The following is a 23,549-nucleotide window of genomic DNA, read 5'->3' as shown; positions in this document are numbered from 1 at the left end:
TAACGTAGCAACTAGCCCAGAAAGGCATTTCAGGAGACAGCAGAAAGGTGTTAGGATCTTATCATATACAAAGTAATTTTACAGCGGGGGAAAAAAAGCAATGTGACAATAGTAGTTACTCCTACCAGGTAGTAAAGGGGACAACATCCAACTGAGATAAATCAATGCAACTGCCCTGGAAATTACAATTTACTAAGGAAAGGAAATGTGCCAATTTATACCAGCTGAAGAATTGGCCTTAACTCTACCTAAGAGATACCTCCAAAGATGGTAAGTCTGAGAGCCAACATAACTCTACCACCTACAGAGTAACATGCACCTACAGTTTAAATGGGAGTAGAGTTTAAAATCTTTAAAATTGCACAATACCTTTTTTACCTTGAGCCAATATCACCATGTCTTGAACTTTTTTGTACCGATTCAGAGATTGCCGAAGCTCTTCTATCTTCCGATCCTAAAATAAAGGGAAGCTGTGATTGTGTTTTTCCTACAGTAAATCAAAAATAAGAAATACAAATACTAGATATTCTTCAGTTTAACTGGCTATTAAACTAAAAATAATGGAAATGGGGATAGGACAAGACCCAGAACTTTGAGAAGCTTTGAAATATCCAGAACTTATAATTAGCAAAAACTACCATCTGTTTAATGACCAAAATCATCCCAGACTTGAAAGTGGATTTTAGCTGTCTAAGTTAAAGCTAGAGTGTAATAAATATTGCCATGTACAAAGAAAGAAGTAATCAAAGGATTAGGGACTTTGGTGATCAAAAGAAAACATCCTGCAAAATGCACATGCATATGAATGTACAAAACCACATATGAAAACAAGGCCTACTTTACAGAGAGCCCTGTTGGAAATGTGGCCTGTGGCATCTCATGGGACCTGTGTGGAGTACTTTACATTTTGACAGTATATTGCAAGTTGCAGTCCCACTGAATTTAATGACACTGTGGTGTAAGGACTCTGCGTGCACAATGCAGAGCTCATAAATGCCTAATCGTATCCCTTATAAAGGCACTGCAGTGCTTCTTTTGACTACAGTGCATCCTTGACTCCTACAAATTCGCTGTTGTAGTGAATTGTGACAAGTCCATGCTTGCAGATATTCTAAGAGGTTAAACTCAGTTGATGAATGATTACTGAAAAAATAATGATCTTGCTACCTTCTCTTCATTTGCTGCCATCAGAGATTCGACCGCCTTCTTCATTTTCTGTACCTCTATATCTAAAAACACACAGTACAGTTACCGCAGTCAACTTAAATGAGACGATACAAGAAAGAAACAAAAACAAACACAAAAGTCAATAATTTCTGAAGGTAAATTTACAAATTAAAACACAAACCGCAAACCACTTAATTTCTATTTCAGACTGAAATAAAAAGAGGAAAACCCTTTTTCTGTAAAACCTTTTTTCTGATGTTTTTATCAAGCAAGTGACCGCATTTAGGAAATACCCCTCCCCGAACCATAGGAAAACTGAAAGGTCAAGAGTAAAACTACTGCTTGACTTGCATTACCTCTGTCTTTTAAATAACCAAGTAATTATAAAACAAGAGCTCCAAAATATAAAATACTATAATTGGAGTGCAATAAAACATGTCTTCAGTGCAAGAGTCGCCAAGCACCCCAAACAGTATCTCAAAAACCCACCATACAAAGCAATAGGATTAATGGACATGATGAAAAAGCGTTGTGCAGTGGTGCTTAGTGATAACTCAGAATGGATGTAGGCATGAGGACAGCACAATGGAATGATACAGGTATTTGCTGTGATGAGCAGTCATGCTAGAATACATGTCGTAATTCAGGTTTGAAAAAGGTCCCTACTACAGAGATCAGTGCTCTGTGCTTCACCTATAACCCTTACTTACAAAGCCGTACAATACTCGGAACACTTATCTTCTAACCGTCTAAGAGGTTTGATTTTGGAGGCGTTTTGGACTAGATAATTTTAAAAGGAAGGGAAATAATCTTCATTTTTGCAAGAAATCTACCTTGCATAAATGAAGTAAACTTTAAATTCCATTGCAAACATAGAGAGGTGGCCAAACCCACAGGCAAGCAAGCGTTTTACTTTGTTTTAATCTCCTAAAATTCCTCCCCACTGTGGGTTTTTTCAGAGAACATTTTCCTCCTTAATGAAATGCAAGAACAAAACAAGCTGCCTGGCAGACTTTCTAGATAAATCACATTTAGACATACTTGGATAAAATCCCAGCCGATACAGCTCCAATGATTTTGACTCAGTTATGCTAATGGGAAATCTGGCTTACTGGATTGTGACTGCATTTTATTGAAAGGCAACTGTTTTATTTGCATGTGCATCTTAAGGAGAAAAAGAAACTTTGGTAGTCTCCATGAGACCAGATCTTTCTTTGTCTAGCAGCTTTTTCCAGAAAACTTTGTATTTTGAGGTGTGACATATCCACCCTTATTCTCAAATTTTACTGTGAGTGTAATTAAGGGTTATAGATGATGCAACCTAACAAATGTTTGTTAAAGCAGTTTTATAAACACATGCAGAAAGCTATACTGGAAAGCACTTCTGAAATACAAATGCTTGTGGAAAGACACCAGAAACCTTACTTTTATCTTTGAGCTTCTTTTTACAATTTTCATCTGTGCAGGAAAATCCATTGGATTTGAAGTTAGCATAAAGGTTATGGCATTAAATAACTTTTAACATAATATTGCTACTTAAGAACAACCTATTTCTCACATATTATGCAGAAGCAAGCAGTCCACAGTTTTAACCTGCACTCCCCTGCTGCTAATGTTCCTAAGGAAACAAATAATCTCACTGCTCTCCTACACAATTACCTGTTTCAAGGGTATTTTTTTTACCTACATGTTTTCACTTACAAGGTCTCAAATATGCCTTATGCCAACAAATTACTCTTAAGTTAATACTAGGCAAAAACCCCAGCTAGTTTATAATGTACAAATATTTGTTCAGAAATCACAGTTCATCTAATGGGGCAGAGAATCTGTGTTATCTGCAAATAGCATTACTCAATATTGCTCCAAGGCAGCAAAAGCATGGTTCATCATGGCAGAAGATGTCCATCAACAGTAGACCTTCCTGAGCTACACTGAAAACTAAACCAAAGCTGAGTACCAAAATGCAGAAGGAGCTCAGCGCACTCAGCAGCCCGCAGGAAGGAAAGCTCAGAATAAGTAGCACCAAACGCACCAAACCCAGACCTTGTTCACCTTTACACATTCCGAAAAAGGAATCACAGCCCACTGTGGTCACTTGTAGTGATCTTATATAGTGCTATTTAAAATGAGTACTTTTATTAAATGAAACCTGACAAGCTATACACTGTGGTTTCTGCCCCAGGTCTGGGAAACAGACTAGTTAACCTCTTGGGGCTTTACATTTCTAAAAAGCGAACTTGAACAGCACCATCTACACTCAGTGAAAACTCCCAGGAAGACAGGTTCAGAAATGAAATTTCAGGTCAAAAAAGTCTGTGAAAAATTTTGGGGAGTTTTAAAAATTTCTTTTTTTAAAAAAAGTCCAAATCTAATTTTCTGCTTTTGTTTCTTCTTTGCAAACAAATTTTAAAAAGCATCTGAAATAAAATTTCTGTGCTCATCCAAAAGTTTAATTAGGATTCAGACTCCTCTGGTGCACAAATAAGAACCAATCCTCAATTTCACCCATTGAGGGCCGGTCCACGCTGAAGATTTGCTGGTACAGATCACACTTTGGTATGCAATATGGTTTTTCCCCTTCCGTAACAGTGAGAAGTGTATAAGCAAAGCCCAGCACAGATGTTTACACAGGAAGTTCCTCTCTCAATATAATCTTCTTGGGGAACTGGTTTAAAGCAGTTTAAAGATATCTTTGCCAGTATAAACTGCATCTTTTGAGGCATGCGGACCACATGAAGGGCTAACTAGGGATTACCAGCTAGCTTCGAGTTGATCAAGAACCTACTCTAAGGGTAGGTTCAGTAGTTGCGTCGTGAATACTCACAAAATATTTTAGAAGTAAACATGAAGACAAAAAGTATATGGAAAATCGAGGTTTTAAATTTCCCTTACAACAATTCACAGAAACGTTAGATTCAGATTAGGTGACGGAGAACTACATGATGCCTCTGCACAGTCCTAAGAGAGAGCCTCCCTCGTGCTTACCTCTGTCCAGTATCTCAACTCCTTCTCCTTTCATTTTGCAAACCAGTTTTTCTTGCAACCTTTTTACCTCAGCTTCCTTCTGCTCCAGTTTCTCTTTCAAAGCTGCTAGTTCATCCTGTAACAGATGCAGAATCAATTATTGCCAGACTCCACATGTATTTGAGAGGTTTTCAAAATTCCTTTCTAGGAAGCGCTGAGGATGGATCCTCAGTGGGTGGGAAAGATCAAGGGCCCCTGACAACAGGGAACAATTTACACTGGCTGAGGATGCCCCCGCTCCCAGAGTTTCAGTCTCATCTATAACTCCATGGAGGTTTTACATCTGAATTAAAAAAAGAAAGAGTAGAGCCAAAAACCCACTTTTCTTATTTATTTAACCTTGCACAGATAGAAGAATTATGGGTGATGAGACTGAATGCTACAACTTACAAACAATGACATCTGTATGATGATCTCATGAACTTTGACACCTGCAGAGCATTTTGCATGTTCGCAGTTGGACAGTTACTGAACTGCACTTAAAACAGGCTGAGGACTATATCCAAAATGACCACTGCTTACTATGAAAGAAAAATCAATCACAACACCATCAAGCACATAAACACGCTCTGAAAAGCAATTCAGGTGACAATGTAGCACCTTTGCGACAATCTGGGTTTGCTGATCACGCGTTAGGGAAGGAAGCTAAGCGCTGAGATTTGTGGGAGGAACACAGAAGGTGTTTGGGGGAGTTGGGGTATATCAGATAAATGCTGTCAAATTTTAACTTAGCTCTAACCATCTGCACTAGCAAGTGACTGGCACTGATTCATGCATTTAGCTCTTTAAAATTTCAGTCAAATCCTACCCAGTTTAGGAACATGTTTCTTAGATGTCTAGGGATATCTTGTGCAACAGCATCGGCAAGACGTGACCCTCAGTGCAAACGTACCCTATGCTGAAATTTTAATTTGTTCAGTTCATAAACAAAACAAAATAAAACAAAGAAAAACTCGTAATCTTGGCATTTGTAGTTTCTAACTGAGGTATTAAATCCTAAAAGACATAACCCAAACTATAATATTGTGGCTTAAGTATGTTCCTAAGCTTCTCTCAAAAGATCCATCACAAGTATGCATGGAAGCGATATCGGTGATCCAAACTATGGCCCAAACTACAGGATTTCCTGAAATCAGTTCCTCTTTACTCTAAGGCATCTTAATAAATAAATAAATAAATAAATAAAAACACAATCTTGAAATTCTCAAGAAATCAAAGCTTCTTCCAGAACTGAGGCTTTATAGTACAATCCTCCAGTGCTCCAAACTGGTACTGACTTTGCTGGGATTTCTGACAGCGTACAACCTGTGCTTCTCCAAAACGAGACCCTCTCTCAGTCACTTGAAAAGCTGTCAGTATACCTATGGACAACTGCAGTTGCACGTGGTTGTTGGTGTTGTGTATTTTCTGTCTTGGATTAAAAATATGTTCTGTAAATTTATACTTGGTGGGGAGAGGACTCTATAAAGGAATCACTGTTTCGTGGTTAGTTTTCATGAATACATTTTCTCGAAGGTTAGAAAAATTTAGTTTTCAAAAATGGATGTAAGCTAGAGAAGAGGCAGTGGAAGAGGAAAAATGTTAACCTAAGTCTAATTCAGTTATGAGTAACCAATGCAGAGCTCACAACACTAAAATCCTCTTCCATCCAATATGAAAGCTATTTAGAAGGAATTACATGAAGAGTCTTCTACATCTAACAAGAAAGGGAGCACTGCATACCACCGCACAGCAATTAATGCAGAACACAGAATGACAGCGAGATGCAAGACAGACCGGAAAATGGTGGAACATGAAGGATTCAAAACAGGCCAAATTAAACTACCACACCTTTAGCATCTGGCATTTTTGCTCCATCCGTTGCTTTTCATACTGCATCTGACCCACTTTGATTTTCATGCTAGAAAGTTTGGCCATTAAAGACTGGTAACAGAGACAGAGGAGTGAGAGAAAACTAAAGATAGAAAAGAGACAGGCTAAATGGCAAAGAGAAGTTAAGACACTTACAGAAACAGAACGCTATAATTTCTTAGGTGAATGCTTTTTCTCCAGAATACAGTGGCTGATTTTCAGCACATTTCGGAGAAAATAAATGCTCAGCTTTGGTCTCACCCATGGCACACACCTTAGGTACTGCAACCGGTGTTCAATTAAAACGCAGGTGAAACAAGGATCTAAACAGGTGATATATTTACTGTTAATGGCCACTACCTGGTACGCTGATCCCTCATAAAAAACGGTGTCTAGATCTGAAAACCATGACAAGAAATTTGGAAATAACACCTTTCTGGGTTTTGTTGTTGTTGTTAAGTGAGTGCCATGAAATCCCTGGGCCTGAGGTTGCTCAGGGCTTTGCAGGGTATAGTAAGGACTGGGGAAATGAGAACAAAATTTGAAAACCTACAACTCATACCCATCTCTGCTGCTTCTCCTCAGCTTCACTTACTTTGGTAGTTTTAAGTTTTTTCTCGTACTGGAGTCTTTCATTGTCCATTTCTCCCACTCTTAATCGCAATTCATTTATTTCCTGGATCAAATCCTGAGCAAAGGGAAGAACAAGACCAGAAGCAGAGAAATTCAATAAACGAGGCAGAACGACAGCTGACCAGGCATGCCTCAGAGGCAGAATAAAACCACAGCAGTGAAAGGGGCTCTGTGCACAGAAACACTCCGCCCAAATTCAGAGTTAAGTCAAGCATCAACAAGTATCAGCATACGCGTTTAAGCATGAAAGGCCACATTGACTGCCACTACAACTAGGCTTCAGGAATTCACCCTGCTTTGGAAGAGTCTTGGAGCCACCACCAGTTTGGACCTGGCTTCTTCAGGAAAACGGCTCAACCTCAACCTGCCAGGTTATGAAGGTAGCCCTGCGTGCTGCCAGCTGTACAGCCCCCCTCCTGCAGGGGATAAATGAACCCCAAGTTTGACTGTGCCCCACCACAGTATTCTTTTTCCAAACATCCCCACTCACCAGATGGGGAAATGGGATGCTAAGTGGCAGCTCCAGACCTGCAGGAAGCCGGTGGGACAGCCCCGGAAAGCAATCACGCTCTGCGGTCCCAGTTCAGACCCGACCATAAAACTACTCATCCTTCCAGACAAGCATCCCAACTGGGTTGCCAAACCTTGGTCCAGAACTCATATTAAAGTAGTAAAAAGGGCACTTCTCCCAGCATCATGGAGAAAAAAGCTCTAAAACAGGTACGAAATAAAACTATAAATACAGGAAAACAGCACAAGAACTAGACTGTGCTGGAAAAGAAAGGAGGACTATACGTATGTGGAGTCTCTTACTGCTCTACATTATTGGAAAGTGTGTCTCTCCACACGAAAGATAACGAAACACAGTTTTGGGAACTCATCTTCCTGCTCAGCAGGGGAACAGACAATCAGAAAGCAGCGGCCTTCTCACAAGTCTGAAAGATGCCCCAGCAAGCTCCTCTGTCACGTATAGCTTGCTAACCTTTACCTTACGTATGGACACCAGATCAGCGTACCATGTGGGTGAGGAAAAAGATAATAATAATTAAAAAAAGCATTCCTAAGCAGCTATTGTCACGCTGTGTCACTGGAAAACCCTTCAAAAGAGCAGATGAGCTCTTTGTGCACCCTGGAAAACAGAAGAGGACTCAAATTGCAGCATAACAGCTTTTACACTACTCAGAGGGAACTATGGCACTTGGGTTTGCTGGCCTGCCTATGGGGTAGGGCAAACTGCACCCATGTCAGCCAAGGCTGCACATCAAGCTAATAGCCGTGAGTGCTGGAACAAGCCACGAGCTGCCATTTAAAGTGTACTCATGGGTCCCTGGAAACACCTGCCTTCCAGCCCCATTCCACATTTTCCTACACCTTGGCAACCTCTGATTATTGTTGTATGTGCTTAATGAATCTGATGACAACATAGCAATATCTGTATTTAGCAATAGATCCAAAGTGCTCAGACACCGGGTGGAAAGCTATCACGCTCTTTACAGCATAGGACAGCACAAATCTTACCAAGAGGAGAGACATGAGCACGAGTGCAGCGTGGACAAGGACTTAAGTGAAGGTTGTGTAAAGCCTGCCACCTTTTATTATTCCATAACAGAATTGGTCATAATTTAAGGACAGAATATTGCTCATAGCAGCAATTAAATGAGGTCCATGATTGGGTTTAGTCTCAGGAGATGAGTCACTGTTGCCTTGCTTCACCTGAACAAAGCCACCCTCCTGTTCAGTAGGAACTGAGCTCCTGATATCTAGAAGTTTTGTGGCTTCACAACTACAGCACGAAACAGCACATCACTGCTAGGATCAGGGTCTTTGCAGGGAAGGGCTGGACTGGGCTTCCCTAAATGGAGATGCAACAACAACAGGAATATGCAAAATCAAGTTGCCTGCAGCCCCAGCAAGTCCCTGTCCTGCTGTCTCCATAACTTACTGCTTTCTGGCTAAGACGAGCAGCCTGCAGCCCTCACTTCTGTTCTGCAGGGCAACAGATATGTCTCTGAGATAGCAGACCCCTTCAGCACACCCACTAAAAGCAAATGTAATAAATATCTTCTGGTTTCTGTGAGTACAGACATAACGCAAGCAGACATAGGAATTTCTGTGATGAGAATAACCAGTCATTTAAGAAGGCTGCAAATCATTTTAAAAAGTGAATTCCAGTAATGAGTCACAAACAGTTCTCCAGAGGTTGCAGTCTAGGATTCTGATCCAAATGAAGGCAGAAGGAAACTGCAGTTCTTGTTTTTAAATTGATTAAAGCAGTAAATGTGTGTCGCAGTGGCTGAAAAATAATTTACCTATGTATACTTCATCCAAGCTCAGTTACCAGAGATAGTAGGATAATGAAAAGGTACAATATTTTAAGGCTATTAATAATTACTACTGCTAATGTACAACTTTCTAGTTTGGAGATACTTGCAATTCCTCATTGATTCTTCAATGTTTGCTCTTCACAAAGCTCATCAGTCTAAATATACAGATGACAATCCGTTTCATTATAGTAATTGAGCTGTTCCTTTCCAACAAGAATTGTTAAAGATCTCTAACAAATCTATGTTCCTAGGGCTGATGGTTAGCTTTAACATGATGATGATTGATTCGTTCTGGGCTTTTCTCTCCTGCTACCATCATCTTTGCTTTGGCATGATCCACTGTCAAAACAGTCTATGTAGCAATAACTGCTGAAGCTGTCCTCTATGATCTTAGAACAGAAACTAAATTCTGTTTATTCTTTTAAGAGCCTCATGCATAACTGGCTCATTTATCATTGATCATCAAAAATTTTGATTGGTCATCAAAAATACTGTACAGCTTGTTCAAGGGCTAAATAGAATTAAATAAGAGTCCTTAGAGCATTCCTTACCCTAAAAATATTTTCAATTCCTCTCCTGCAAGTGCAACATTATCTGGTGTCTTCAGTTATGTATAATACAATTAGTGCAAATCACATTCTCAGTTTTTCAAGACAGAGGAGTACATTCATCAGGTTTCACGCAGAGATGCTCACTAGTACAAAAGGGATGGTCAGATCTTGCGTAAATGAGCACAGGAAAAAGAAAAGACCCCAAAAGCTCCATGTTCCCTGCTGCTGACTTGCTATTTAACTTCGGGCAAGCCACCTGAGGCCGAGACTGTCAGAGGCGCCGAGGTTCCCTAGGAAATCCTAATCCTCCAAGTGCATTTCACTTCTCTGCTTGTTGCTCTGATGCATTTACCCTTTTCTCCCATTACTTCTCTGTTCAACTGGTTTTGATTACAACCTTTCGCAGCAAGGGCCATGCTTGCCTCTTCCTGCAGAAGCCATAGCAAGGAGGTCACAACTTTGTCTGAGACCTGAAGGGGTCAATAACTATAACTGCTTATGACCTGAAGACTTTTGGGGACCAACGTCATGTCTGAGGCGCTTATGTTCCTGTGGCACTCAAGGCATCAGAAGGTTAATCAAGATTTTTGATTGGACCGAAAAGCCACTGGCTGCACTGGCTGACTTCGATGAACTACCAGGAAAACAGCCACCCACATGGTGGTCCACTGTACAGCATCTGCTCTGCTTGCATTTAAAACTTGCATTTAATATTTCCTCTTCAGACACCCCTAAATGGTTTAAAATACCTGCCTTGGGCTTATTCTCCATGCTGAAAACCTGCCAAACAGGAAAGGACCATTACATCGGGCTCTTCTGAGCTTGTTTCAGGTCTCTCCATAAAAACACTCAACAGCTCCACTTTGCACTGGCCCTGACGGGGCTAAGTCATATAGATTCCTATTTCCCCAAAGCCTTTTACTTCCCAACTTGTTTTACTTGCACTCTTCATTGCAGGGCTAGAGAGGCACAAGACATGAATGATAACTTTAAGTTGGGGTGGGGGGGGGAATACTAACTGGCACCGGAAACACAAATTACGTTCATGGTTTTGCTCCACTCAAATTCATCTCTGTAAAGGAGCCTGCTGGGGTTTAAATTACAAAGAATTCCCCTTGAGCGAGCCAGTTTAACCTCTGGCTGCTGTTTCAAAGACCATGTCTGGTTATGGACTCCTCCCTAAATAAACTCCCTACTACGATATTTTCTTACATAAACTCAGCCCAACTCAGACCACCCATGCTCCTTAAGGAAAATCATTGTCTGCTGGGAAAGTGGCAAGACTGGAAGGATTTAAAGAACAGATCAACTATAAATCTCAATTAATTATGCTGTGTATTTGTGAACATCTAGACAGGAAAGTCCTGAAGCACAAAAGAACAAAAGCTTACTGCTGAGGCCTCTGGCCAGAGAAAGAGTGGCGAATATGAGGAACTCACCCAGCCCGAAGGGGCAGTGGTAGCCACAGACACAAGCAAAACTGGATAGTATGAAGGACTGAATCTGAACAATAATTCTGTGTGAGATGGTAGCCCCTGAATAAATGCTACCTCCAAAGTACTGGTCAGAGGTTTCACAGGTAATCTCACACGGCTGAGAGCCTTACAGCTAATTAGCCATCCATTCTCCATTGGACAAAATGGAAATTAAGACATATTATTCCTTTCAGTGTCTAAGCCTAAGTCTTCTACAGCTACAAGGTGCTTAAAGACAGAAGTAACAACATAACCATTTCTATGACACTAAACTACACCATTCTGGTTTTTAAAGGAAGGGGAGAAACATATTTTAGTAATAGTTCGTTAGTTCTGGCATAATTTTCCAGCAAATAAGTCTACCTGACCCCTAATTATAAGAGTTACATTTAAACGTAATTTAGATGAGTTTATCTTTATCAAAGGTGTGAAGCACATTTCAAGGTATTTCAGAGAGAATTCACAGCTACCATGCGGGAAAGCCTCCTGCACAGAGCCTACAGAGCTGCAGTGCATGTTGCGATCCCCATACTGCAACCTCTTATCCTGGAACCGAGCTAGTTCCACATCTGCTTTCTCTGTCTCCTCAGCTGTGCTATTAAGTTATGGAGAGACTGCAGTGCAGGGGGAAATGAAAGGGCGGGGATTACAAGAAAGATCAGGAAAGAATCATATTCAAAAAAAAAAAGATAAAAGGAGATGAAGCAAATCACCTAAGGCTTAAACACTTTTGTTACCTGTTTTGGTGAGCACAAGAAACCACAGGGTGTTTATAAATGAACATGCAGTCGAATTCATTTCTAAAAACACCAGTTCACTGCAGTCAGTTGCATCAAATCTCACTTCCCCTCAATGTTATTTATTGCTGGTGTCAATTCATTTATCTATCATTCGGACCGCTTACAATGGGTGTCAGTACATAGGTGAAGAGATTTATCTGTTGCACATTAGAATTTACGAAAAACTAAGTTGTGTGTGGGCAATTAGACCTCATGGGAGTCCAGAAAGCAGCCAATTCTTAACTGACTTCCTATGGAATCAAAAAAATGTCAGGAATTCTCTCCACCTTTCCCTCTGCCATTTTCTCCAGCATTGCTATGCATAGCACTTGCCTGGACTGCAAAGTCAGATGCTTTTAGGGTAATTCTGTGATTTTTCATACAAAACCTTGTAGAAACTAGAGGAAAAGGTGATGGAACTCAACATAAATTCTACCTACAGCTTCACAGTAGCCAGATGTTCCACCTTCTAAAAAAAGGTGGTGCCATCACTATGTAAATGATCATTACCTTTTAAATCAGAACATGATTTAAGTCACTAGTTTTCAACCTGTGGACCTCCTTGGATCTGTGGATTACTTCAAACAGGCCCAAAAAAAAGCAAATCAGAAGCAAGCCTAGCTTTTTCCACTTGCGCTTACAATACAAGTGAAGGAACTACACTTCACTGGAAAACATGTAGAAAAAAGTAAAGAATTTGAAAAACCACCGATTAAAATGAGGGAGGCAAGAGCTGTCTCCTGTGATGACATTATGGTTTCTTCCCTTCCAGAAATGAATGACATCTGGAAGGTGCACGGTCTGAATATCAGACATTTCAGATCACTGATGAGGTCGGAATTGGAAATTTTCCTCTGCTCCCTAGGCAGATCCCAAGGTATTTCTGCAATTCTGCCTGGTCCTGAACACCGCCTGGCTGACGTGAGCCTGAGGAGAGCATCTGCTGGCCCCTCAGCCCTGGGCTTCTATAGGGCTGGGGTTTGGACGGAGACTTCAAAATGCCACCACACTGAGTCATCTCATTCTCCCTCTTACTGAATTCAAAAGCCATGTCCTTTAGTGTACGTGCAGCAGGCTTTGTAAGTTTACCTCAAACAAACAACCTTACTCAGAAGTAGCTAGATTTCAGGTTGGGACAGGAAAGTGCAACATGTTCATGATTTAAAGTCCTCCTGATATCTGATGACAAGAACTAAAATTTCTTTTTGGAAATTTTTCTTCATAAAGCTAGCATTTACCAAGGAAAAGAGGGTGCTGTTTTTACTAAAAAAAATGAATGTCTTAACCTTAAAGATGAATTCCTCGCCTTGCCTGAAGAAATAAAATTCCAGGAAATTTGCAGATAATGTGAAGCCATACAAAGTTCTCACAACCTATTCAGTTGTTCTTTTTAACTCACCTCTGTGTCTCTGAATCTATCCTCATAGTCCAATCTGTCCTTCTCTACAGACGTAAGCTTTAACTTCAGATTGGAAATCTCTGCCATAAGATCCAGCTTCTGAGTTTCAAGGGATGTTCTGCTCAAAAGCTCCTGATTTAAGATAAATAGGAAAAGAACAGAATTATTCATCCAAGGGAAAAGAATTCTATACTTAGCACTAAGATACATCCACAGAAATAGGTAATATATCTCTACAGCTAAAAGCCTCTTTGATGGAATAAACCATCATATTCATCCTTCCATGACACAGAGCCCTGGGACACAGTACTTAACCCATCTGATAGACTCAAGGCATGTAGGATGCATCTAAAATCATGGGGGTACTATCACTGGTTGCCTGCCAAGACTAGAAAAAAACTTGTCTGTCATCACAGCTGCTCTGGGCAGCAAGGAGCTTTGAGGGGAATCCACCCATCCTGCCAGAGGCTTTAATCCAAACCTCTTTGAAGTTCAGTGGGGAAAGGCTCAAAGGAGAGCAGGACTGGATTCCCGTAGCATAAAGCAACGTTGACATTACTAAGTACAAAGATCTTAAAACAAATATAGTAGGAACAGAGGAAAGAGACTTATCACTTAGTTAAGTGACATCAAGGGATAAAACATCTTGAACTGAAGCACACTGCTCTCGCTGAAGCAAAATGCAAATCATTAAGACAGAACAAAAGACAGAGAGAGACAGAAACGCTTCTTTGCAATACCTGCTGCAGCATTTCCTCCGTGGCATTCAGCTTCTCCCTGTGTTCCTCTAGACAGAACTCCAAATCCCGAATCTTTTCTCCCTGGGCCTCTACCTGGTCAGTAAGCACACTTACCTGCAGAGTGGAGATAAAGGAATGCACATAAGTACCTTGCACCTATACAGATCATATCACCTCAATGACCATACATATTAATAATAGTGCTGGTTTGGCCCCAGATGAAATACAACAACATAAGGATGGTGCACAGCAGGGTGCTGCATGATGAAGCTGACAGAAGAGGAGGGAGAACTTTCCCCTCACACTTACTGGAATTTTGGCTAAACTTCTGGCAGACACACTGCAATTCTGCATCTCCTCTCCTGACCTGTCCTGGGAGTTTTCACAAGGAAGTCACTGTTGCATTTTACAGCCAACCTGTAAGCAGCAGACCTGCTACTGCCTCCTCACCAAAAGCATGCTATGTCATTATTTTGTAACACATCAAAATTAAAGATGCCGTTGGCTGTGACAGTGCATTGACTAAAGACTACTAGCATCTACCTTAAAATTGAATAGTTAAACCTCACCAAATGCCAGTTATTCTTTCTGAGTGATTACATACAGTGTATCACACTGTACAGCTTCTCCTTTTCCAAAGGATAAAAACAAAGGGGGTTAATGCACACCAGCTGAGGCCAGGCAAGAACAACCGTGACAACACCTTCGAGACTGCAGGCTGATTCCCATTTAGCCTTTTCTGAATATAATCTTGTTTGTTTTAAATAGGCTCTTTTGAGGGAGTGAGAACTGCTGCTGGGAGTGAGGCTAAGCCAGCTGGAGCAGAGCTCTGCACCATCACAGGCAGCCCTCGGGCCAGGTCCATGTGAGGTGACGTGCAGCTTCTTGTGCAGAGCAGACGGAGGCCTGCCAGGTGATCCAGACGCCTGACGGCAGGAGAAGCAGCCATCCAGCAAGGGCGGCTGGGGTGAACTCCAGCACAGTCCAGTCTCAGAGTGGGACCTCGGAGGGCTTCGTCCACTCCTGCCCGTCAGCCAGTGCCACAGCTTTCATTGCCCTCGTCCCCCTCCAGAGCGTGGCACATGCCTGGTGGCTAGTGGCCACGGGGGGATTCTGGTAGGTGTAAGGACAGGACATCTGTCACCTTATGTGGACAGCATGTGAACGGTCAAGGAAGAAGATGGTCTTAAGGATATATAGGAAAGCAAGAAGATGATGGCATTGCAGACCAGCCTGGCTAACAAGATTCAAAAAGATCAGACACACGCACAGAGGAAGGCACTTCGACTTTTATTCCAATCTAAATTCATGCCTATCCATAATCTGGGTTAACCCCCAGGCATCAGCAACACTTCCAATCACTGTGTGAGATGGCACTGCTGTAAGTAAATCCTCAGAAGCTTAACCATATAATAGAAAAAAGTCTTATTAATGCAAAACAGAAGAAAATAATTTAGGTGATGACTCACTTGCAGAACAAGAGATTCCTTATCATTTTCCAAACGTGCCAGCCTTTCTTGATATACATCTCCATTACCAGATATGTGTCCATTAGTCTGAAAGAGATATCAAATATTGTGTCTGTTAGTTACCATATAATAAGTATCATCCTTCAGTATAGCTTTAAAACCATTCTACGCAAAAACTAGTCAAACGCGGTTAACACAAATCACTGCAATAAGGATATTTAAAACACAGTATGATGAGCCAGACATACCTCGATGGCAGGGTCAATCTAAGCCAAAAGGGCTATGCTGACTAATGCCATTTAAGGATCTGAGATGCAAAGCTTTCTGTGCTGTAATGTTCATCAGCTTCAAGTAACAGTCATGTGTAATTAGCTATGGCACAAATACTTACATTAACATTCATACAGTCTGTGGACTATCAAAGATCTGCAAAACCACAGGCTGAAAACCAGCAAGCAACATGCAAATGTCTCAGAAGCACTGCAGCTAATATTTCTAATTTAACTTATTAACATGACATTATCATGTATTTACTTAGAATGGCAGTTTCCTTCAGTAAACTAATATACAGAAAGTAACTGAAATTTTCTTAAAGACAGAATATAATTGGTAAAAACACACTCTGAAAACAGATCATATGTAAAAGAACCTAAATGTACACAGATCTGACTTTCAACTCATGATGCTGCCACTAAGAAGAACAATTTTTACATGCCAGTCAATGTCATGAACACGCTTATACAGTATAACTCACCTGCACAGTTTAAGAACAGATTTATAATATTTTCCAGCCCCCCAAAGGGTTACAAACAAAATAAACTGTGAACAAATGATACAGGATCACAGTTCAGGACCAGAATTGTTCAGGGGCTTAAAGATGAGAAGGGAAGAACTTTCTGGTGACCCAGTTCTGCAGATTCTCTTACTATGCATTCAGCGTTTCGTTAACAAAATTCGTGCTCCATGCTGTACCACGCTAAGCTTGCAAAGAGACAAATACCCCGAGACATTCAGCAACTGAAAAAAATCAACTTAAAACCTACATAATGTGCATTATGCTTCTTGCAAGTCAAACAATTTTTTTTAAATACACAGTAAGACACATCCTTTTACATCAGGCACATTTTACTGCATATGCGTGAAGGTCTGCACTCTAAACACATCTCTTTATAAAGCCGCTTTAGGCTAAAGAGAAACAAAAATACATGTTAATGCTATCCAAGAGTCCAGAGGAATCAGCAACTTTCTTTCTTCATACTAATTTCCATGCTCTGAAGCAGGGAGAAGAATTTTTACTCTATGCATATACAAAGCTGTCTCCAAGCACTTTGCAATGTAAGCCGCAATCAAATCTCAGTCCAGAAAAAAAATTCTTGTTGCTATGATTGCATAAATCAGTGAAGCTCGAGAATTTGGACTAAAATCCAGTGCACTGAGCATAGAGACTCCTCCTGGCTTCGAGAGGCCTTGACTTCCCTCTGAACATTTAATGGCAAGAAATTGGGCCACTGACTTTCATGCCCGTATGCATCAGCAGAGCAATCTAGCTGTGAGAGGCCACTCTCACTCATGAGCTGGAAACCTCAGGTGTCTGCTTCAAATCTCCTTTCCAAGCAGGCTGTCTCCCCCGATTACCGAGGATGCTTTAGATGAGCCAGCAAAAATACCTTTTTTACGTTACATGCTTGAGGTTGGGTGGCGTGAGAAATGCCTTTGTTTGAACTTGGGGGGGCGACAACCACAAACCACGGAGCATTAGTTAAAGATTAGAGGCAAAGCAAACAGGAGAGGATACAAAGTGTTTGACCTCACCTTCGCTCTCTCCTCAAGAAATCAGGCTGTATCCTAGCAGTTTTTAAATCAGTGTGCAGCAGCAGAAATATCTCCCAAGCATCTACATGCACAACTTTTACAACATCTTTCCTCAAATCACCAGGAGCTACAGTGGGGCTAGGGAAACATGCACCCTAGTAATTTGTATCAACATCTCATACCATAATAATACCCTGAATTCCACATTTTGAAAGCTGTCTTGTATCCAAATTATTTAGCAGCAAGTTACCAGGCCCTCTGACCATCTAGCATCTCAGCACCAAAGCAGAAGTACTCTAAACTTCTGAGTTTGCACTGTTTTTCCCCAGCCTCTACCAGAATTTAGGATCATGCTATAGGATTTTCATTCAAGGTCAGTGAGATCTTCAGTTTTGTAACAGTTTTAATTTAGGTGAAAGAAGTCCAGGAGTTTCTGAAATAAGCTTGTTAGCTGCTAAGCTAACAGATTATCCTTTAAATTATGCAACTTGACTTGCGCAGATAGTGCAAACAGCAGGTTTTTGCATAGTTCTTGTTATACTGTAGCTCCCTCCTCATTTACAATCCTGTGCATCTTAAGCAGTTACTTGGTTCCCATTATTATAGCATCTGTATTTTGTAATATATAGCACATTTATCATTAAAGTGTGTATCTCTGACGTTAGAAAGTGATATTTAGCCCCCATTACAGACAGGCAACCGAGGCGCAAACTGAGGGTGCTCACATGGAAGTCACTGTCAAAGCACAAACTTTATTCCCAGCCTCCCAAACAACACATCTGTGCCCTAACCACTGAACTTCTTGCTATCTCTAGTCAGTGTAATCAGACACAAAACCAAAGACTGCATGAAAAAAAAATGGAGGCTGTAAGTATTTATTTTACACTATAATGAAAAAGCCTTCCCAATACTGTGAAAATTAATGAGGTGTTAAAGCAGAGTGTTAGTCATTGTGCATAACATCTTGCTAAGACACTTTTGCTGTTAAACTCTGTTCACATTCCTCAAAAAAAAAAAAAATCCTGTTTTGCTCAGCAACTCATACTGGGTTTTAAAATAGAAGTGTTTAGAGAGTGAGAGTTCAGCCCATATCTGCATATTACCATGAGAAATAGAGAGGAAATGACAAGAATCAAAAGCAGAACTGGAGTAAAGATTATTCTCCCACAAAGCCAAATAATATCCAAATTTATTTAGCTTTACCAGCAGTGGCCAGAACATTTTATAAAATCTGCATAAAACCAGACCTCCTGTAATTTACTGAGAACAGCAAAATTTCATGCACCACTCAACAGCAGTTTGCTTTTTGCCCGAAACATCGTATCTTCTGCATAATACCTGGGTTAACTCTGCAACGCCAGAGCACATTTTAGGTATGAAAAGGCAGAAAGTCATTGACTTTGGTTACAGTGGCCATGGCATCTATTTCAGAGAGCAGCAACACTGGAACTTCCCATAGCAGTCCAGGGATGGGGACTGGTGGGTAACATTCATGCAACACCTTCCAGCAGGTCTCCTCTGCTCTGTCCTCTCCCCGAAAGCAAAAAGTTGATACCAGGCACATTTTTCCTCCCAGGAAAAAGGGAAAGGCATAGCTTCACTGGGCAATGGGGCGGTGGGAGCAAGTAACAGCAGAGGAAAGGGCTGGAGGGAGTTTTGAAAGATAGAGGAAGGGTTTCTCTGCACTTGGAGGCTCCCAGCCTCCGCTAGGATGGAGCCTGGCAACTATTGCTAAGTGCAGAGCAAAGGCGCTGTTTAAAAAAAAAAAAGAAACGATTCGACAGCAACTGCAAGAGTATTTGGGGCATTTGTGGCATTTGGTAGGTCTGGACCAAATTTGTATCATCCAAGTCTATACAGGATTAACACAGTTTACTAGCTGCAAAATGCAAGCTTTTCCATCTTCCAAAGAAGGCTCTTTTTCATCAGTAACTTAAAATTTATCTTGAATTAAGCTGTTAGACTTTGCATGTGTTTTTAATTTAGGGATTAGCTGCAAAACACTGGATGGGAAGAGAGAATGCAGATTTACCAACGCTGATCTTAATCCTATAAACAAAAGAACAGTTGTCACGATGCCACTGAAGCTTCTCACAAGTTTAAAGTTAAGCATTTACTTAAAATGCCTTATAAGATCAGATCCAGTGCGCTTAATACTCTGCAAGATCAATCCATTACTAATCTGTTAAATATGTGTGTAAGCTTTGTCTGCAGTCACGTAAGTAAAAATCCATACTGCTTTAGTGGGAATTATTCCTGTAATAAGCAGATGCATCACAACTTTCACAGTTTGCCTGCCCTTTGTCTTTTAATCCATTTTCTCTAGAACTTATTTAGCCTTCTAAACCACAGAGAAGTTTCTAATAGCTGCTGTTTTTAACCCACCCAAAAACCATTTTATTGTTTCCCCTCAAACACTGAAACTTCCTTTCAAAAATAAAACTCTTTAGCCTACTGTAGCTGATACCCTCATTATTCTTCATTTTCTCTTTTGCTTTTGAGACAAAATAGCAGAACAAATCACACCATTCTTGCTGAAGAGGTGAGCTGATTTGTATAAAAGGTACCACCACTCCCCAGCGTTATTTTTGGCCTATTCTTTGTGTGAGAGATTGCACCAACTGTTTGGACCACCACAGCACAGTCAACAGTTCGGCAAGTGGGCTGTCCCAGACATCTCCTTCCTGACCATCTGGAGTGAAATTAGACCTCATTAACATGCCTAAGTTGCTCAAATCATTCTAATACACATTACCTACACCTAGCTAAGCACAGCTATTGCTCACCCTGTTTTAGGGAGTCCCCTGCAAGGGGGCTTCTTGAGCCTCAGCTACCTCAAAATCACTTGGTGGGTCACGGGCAGATCTGCAAGGTCCTCCAAACCAACTGCTCGCCACTGGTTTTCCTGTCACACAGAACGGTGACAGCTTTGCCCTTTGTGCGTATTAATTCCACCTCAAATTCATGCTGGCAGAATGACCCAGAGCAAGGTGTAGGCAGTTTGCGGGGAAGCCCATCACTGCCCCCACAGCCCTGCAGCTCCTGCCTTTCATGCATCCCTGCCCATCGCTCCGATGTTTCAGCCGGCTCCACAAGCTAGGACAGCAGGCACGCAGGTCCACTGCCAAGCCTTTTTTTAAAGTTTACAGAATGGTTCTTAAAGAATGAGGGAAAAAAAAAACAAAAAACAAAACCTCACGTTACATCTTAAAGGCTTCACTAAAATACAAGTGAATTTCCAAAAGAAAACCAGCTCGAAACAGATCTTCACTCTGAGGAATTTACCTGAAACATTTGCTAAACATAAGCAACACAGCTGATGAATAGGGAAGGTGAAACCATTTCAAAATGTTCAGTTTCTTCAAGAGCAGCTCAGCTGGTATCTGATACAACAGAAAGATGAAATGCTTATTCCCCAGCAGTACTACCAAGCTACGGCTTGTCACACGGATAAATGCAGGAGCCAGAACGAGCACAGATATTCTTACCTTATTTAGCCAGACACAGTGGCCATGAATGTCCCAGCTATACTCCATATCAGTCACAATTATCTTCATGCATTTAAGGATGCGAGTGACTGTGGCATGGAGCCGAGGCTGAGCGCGGTGGCCCCGGCAGCTCGGCGCAGTGCCGCCAGGGCTCCTCCACACCAGCCACTGCGTGGAGAGGTTAAGCAGAGGCAGATCTTCTCATCCAACCAAAGACAGAGGAGAACGTGGCACCGGGGTGGGAGAACGTGGCACCGTGGGAAGCAAAGCTGTGAAGAGGCGTTCCTCACAGGCGGAAAGCAGCTCCTCCAGGGAATTAACACATCAAAGCCTGTGAGGAGCAACCTTTCTTCTAACCCGAGCTTGGAGAGCTCCACCACGAGGACAGCAATGTGCCCAGCACACAAATCCTAGACAACGAGATCATTCCCACATGCCCAGGCTCCTGTCTGCGATGGCTCGTGGTTCATTTGTTCCCTTCATTAACTAATTTCCTCTCTGGGGCTAACCTGTCAGACAAGATGGACGGACCCGGTGACTTTGGACATTTGCTGCTCACCACCCTGCACCTCATGCGCAACGGCCATCAGAGTAGAGCACTGGACGGGGGTCCCTGCCCCAGTCCATCAGGGTCAAATACACCCAAACACAGACATCCAGGGGTGGCCCACAATCCGGACTCCTTCATCCAGCCCCCCCGGGGAGTCTTTATAACTCATACGACCAAAACAGGTCAGAAAAGCCATTTTCAGCAAGGCGCGGAGCCGGGCTGGCTCGGGCAGAAGTGAGCAGGTAAGCTGCGCTACTGTGCAAACCTGACCGGGGCGAAAGCAGCCCCACACACACCGAAGCTGCCCATCTCCACAAGGGCTCATCTCATCCCTCTCTGAAGAGCCTTCCTGGTGAGAACAGTTCTACACCTCCCTTGTCTGTGGAAATAATTCAAGTTAAAAACACAAAAAAGAGAGATTCTGACCCCACTGCCTGATTGCAAGATAAACAGGAGGGAATTTTCTTCTCTTGATAGGCTATTAATTTTAAAAGCTGGAAGAATACATTTAATTCGCATGCAGGTGCCAAGAATAAGAGGGGAAAAAAGTTAACTAAACAGTCTCAAATCTCACATGCGGCTTGTCTCCGTTTATGTTATACTTAAGAATCATTTAATCCAACCATAATAACCAACTTCTTTGTCCTCACATTTAAGCTGCAATTTCTCCAGTAACAGCAGCATCATTACTAATTACTAGTATTTTTTACCTCAATGCCTCACTCCCAGAGTCCTACGCTTACCTGAAAAAGCATAGTTTTTATTAACAAAACCAAGATGTTTACAACTCACACTGATGGATAAAAATCTTGAAAATATGAGCATTAAAGAACCCAGAACAAAAAAATGAAGCGAAAGAGGAACAGAAGCAGCATTCTTTAAGCCAGACTCATGTATTTTGGATTGCAAACCATGGTTTTCAAATGCTCTGCCACCCTGCCGTTGGGGCTGCTCTATAACCAGAACAGATGCTACATGTTCCAGAACTGGAGCGCATAGATTTTTCTTACTGCCAATGAATTCATCCAAGATGCACGAAGATGCCAAGCCAAGAAGCATTATAAATTAATCCCAATTATCTTCCAATATTAAAAACACTCCAGTCTGGACAACCATATTTAGCAAGAAACAGGGTCCTGTGTTTCAAGAAAATTTAGAGTTAGATCTCCCGTGAACAGAAAGGATAGCTGGGAGACAGTTTATGATGACAGACTTAAATGGCATCGCAAGGCTCCTTTCAAATTATGACTTGAGGAAGGATTCGAAACAGGTGCTTGGTGGTAAAGCAATGTGCCACACATCTCCATAAAGACATTTCACTAGCTAAGCTCAACATAAGCACAAGCTGAGCCAAAGAAAAGTACTGTACGCCCACGCTGCGAGAATCAAACAACAAACTTTGGTTTGAAGACAAGATTTTTCCATGAATAAAAAATATGAAATGATTTCTGGCTAACCAAACTGCTTCCACCACATGGGAACCGCTCTGTCTTCAAAATAGGCCAATATATCTCTAAGATTACAAGCTATGTTTACCCAGCCAGGAAAACTTCTCTCTGAAATATCTCTTCATACAAACTCTCATTAGTCCCAGCCACTCTCTGGGAGAATTAACTCACTGAAGAAATGTCAAAATCTGAAGCTGATTTGTGAGAGGGCAGATCCGTCATTCACAATAGCTACACTCTGGATTCAGCTGGCCGTTGCAGGTACCACAACTCAAATAAACTAGCAGCTTTGGATCAGCTGAAAACCTACTCCAAGTAACCTCTGGAGACCATTAAAGTTTGTTGCCTTTTAAAGCTCTCACATTCAACATATAATGCTACGGATAGTCACTTCTTAAGCGAAAACCAGTTTCATTTGTTGATCATGCATGTTTTAAAGGAAAAGTATTATCCTGTCTCTTTTGTTCAGGAACCCACCACAATAGCTCGACAAGGACCCACATCTGAAAGTTCTGATCAGAAGCGTGGGGAAGCTGCCTGTGAAGGCTGGGAAGGGATTCACCATCCGCTCTACCCTCCGCCCTCCTCTTTAACAAGACACAGTTGGTTTCATCTTTCTGGGAAGGCTGTTGCACAAGACGTCAAAAAAAAATAGCACTGTCAAGAAAAATAATAACCAGAAAGAAAACTGTCTCTTGTTTGTCTCAGCTGAAGAAAAACTGTACATTCATGGCTAGCAGCAAGTTTTTTAAGAATTATTCTTCCACAGATCAATCTATCAACTTCCAGCTGAACACAATAGGGCTGCATTGGTTTTGCAAAATGCAGAACTTGATTAA

General features: G+C 41.5%; 1 protein-coding gene across 11 annotated transcripts in view; it reads right to left on the bottom strand.

The window, feature by feature from the left end:
* Nucleotides 1-23,549, bottom strand: part of PPFIBP1 (PPFIA binding protein 1) — a 123,405-nt gene that overhangs the window by 29,172 nt on the left and 70,684 nt on the right. For 7 of the 11 annotated variants that reach the window (XM_064516409.1, XM_064516415.1, XM_064516412.1 and 4 more), the window contains 8 exons: nt 15,413-15,499; nt 13,944-14,057; nt 13,204-13,335; nt 6,638-6,730; nt 4,153-4,267; nt 2,593-2,625; nt 1,168-1,229; nt 370-454 (listed from right to left, as the gene is read on the bottom strand). In XM_064516409.1, the coding sequence (XP_064372479.1) occupies nt 370-454; nt 1,168-1,229; nt 2,593-2,625; nt 4,153-4,267; nt 6,638-6,730; nt 13,204-13,335; nt 13,944-14,057; nt 15,413-15,499 (721 nt within the window). The remainder of the gene's footprint in view (nt 1-369; nt 455-1,167; nt 1,230-2,592; nt 2,626-4,152; nt 4,268-6,637; nt 6,731-13,203; nt 13,336-13,943; nt 14,058-15,412; nt 15,500-23,549) is intronic. The other 4 variants (XM_064516417.1, XM_064516431.1, XM_064516430.1 and 1 more) reach the window with 3 other exon arrangements.

The sequence above is a fragment of the Dromaius novaehollandiae genome, chromosome 1 (genome assembly GCF_036370855.1).
Source record: "Dromaius novaehollandiae isolate bDroNov1 chromosome 1, bDroNov1.hap1, whole genome shotgun sequence".
NCBI lineage: Eukaryota > Metazoa > Chordata > Aves > Casuariiformes > Dromaiidae > Dromaius > Dromaius novaehollandiae.
The sequence above is the reverse complement of the archived record's forward strand: the minus strand, read 5'-3'. Positions and strand labels throughout refer to the sequence as shown.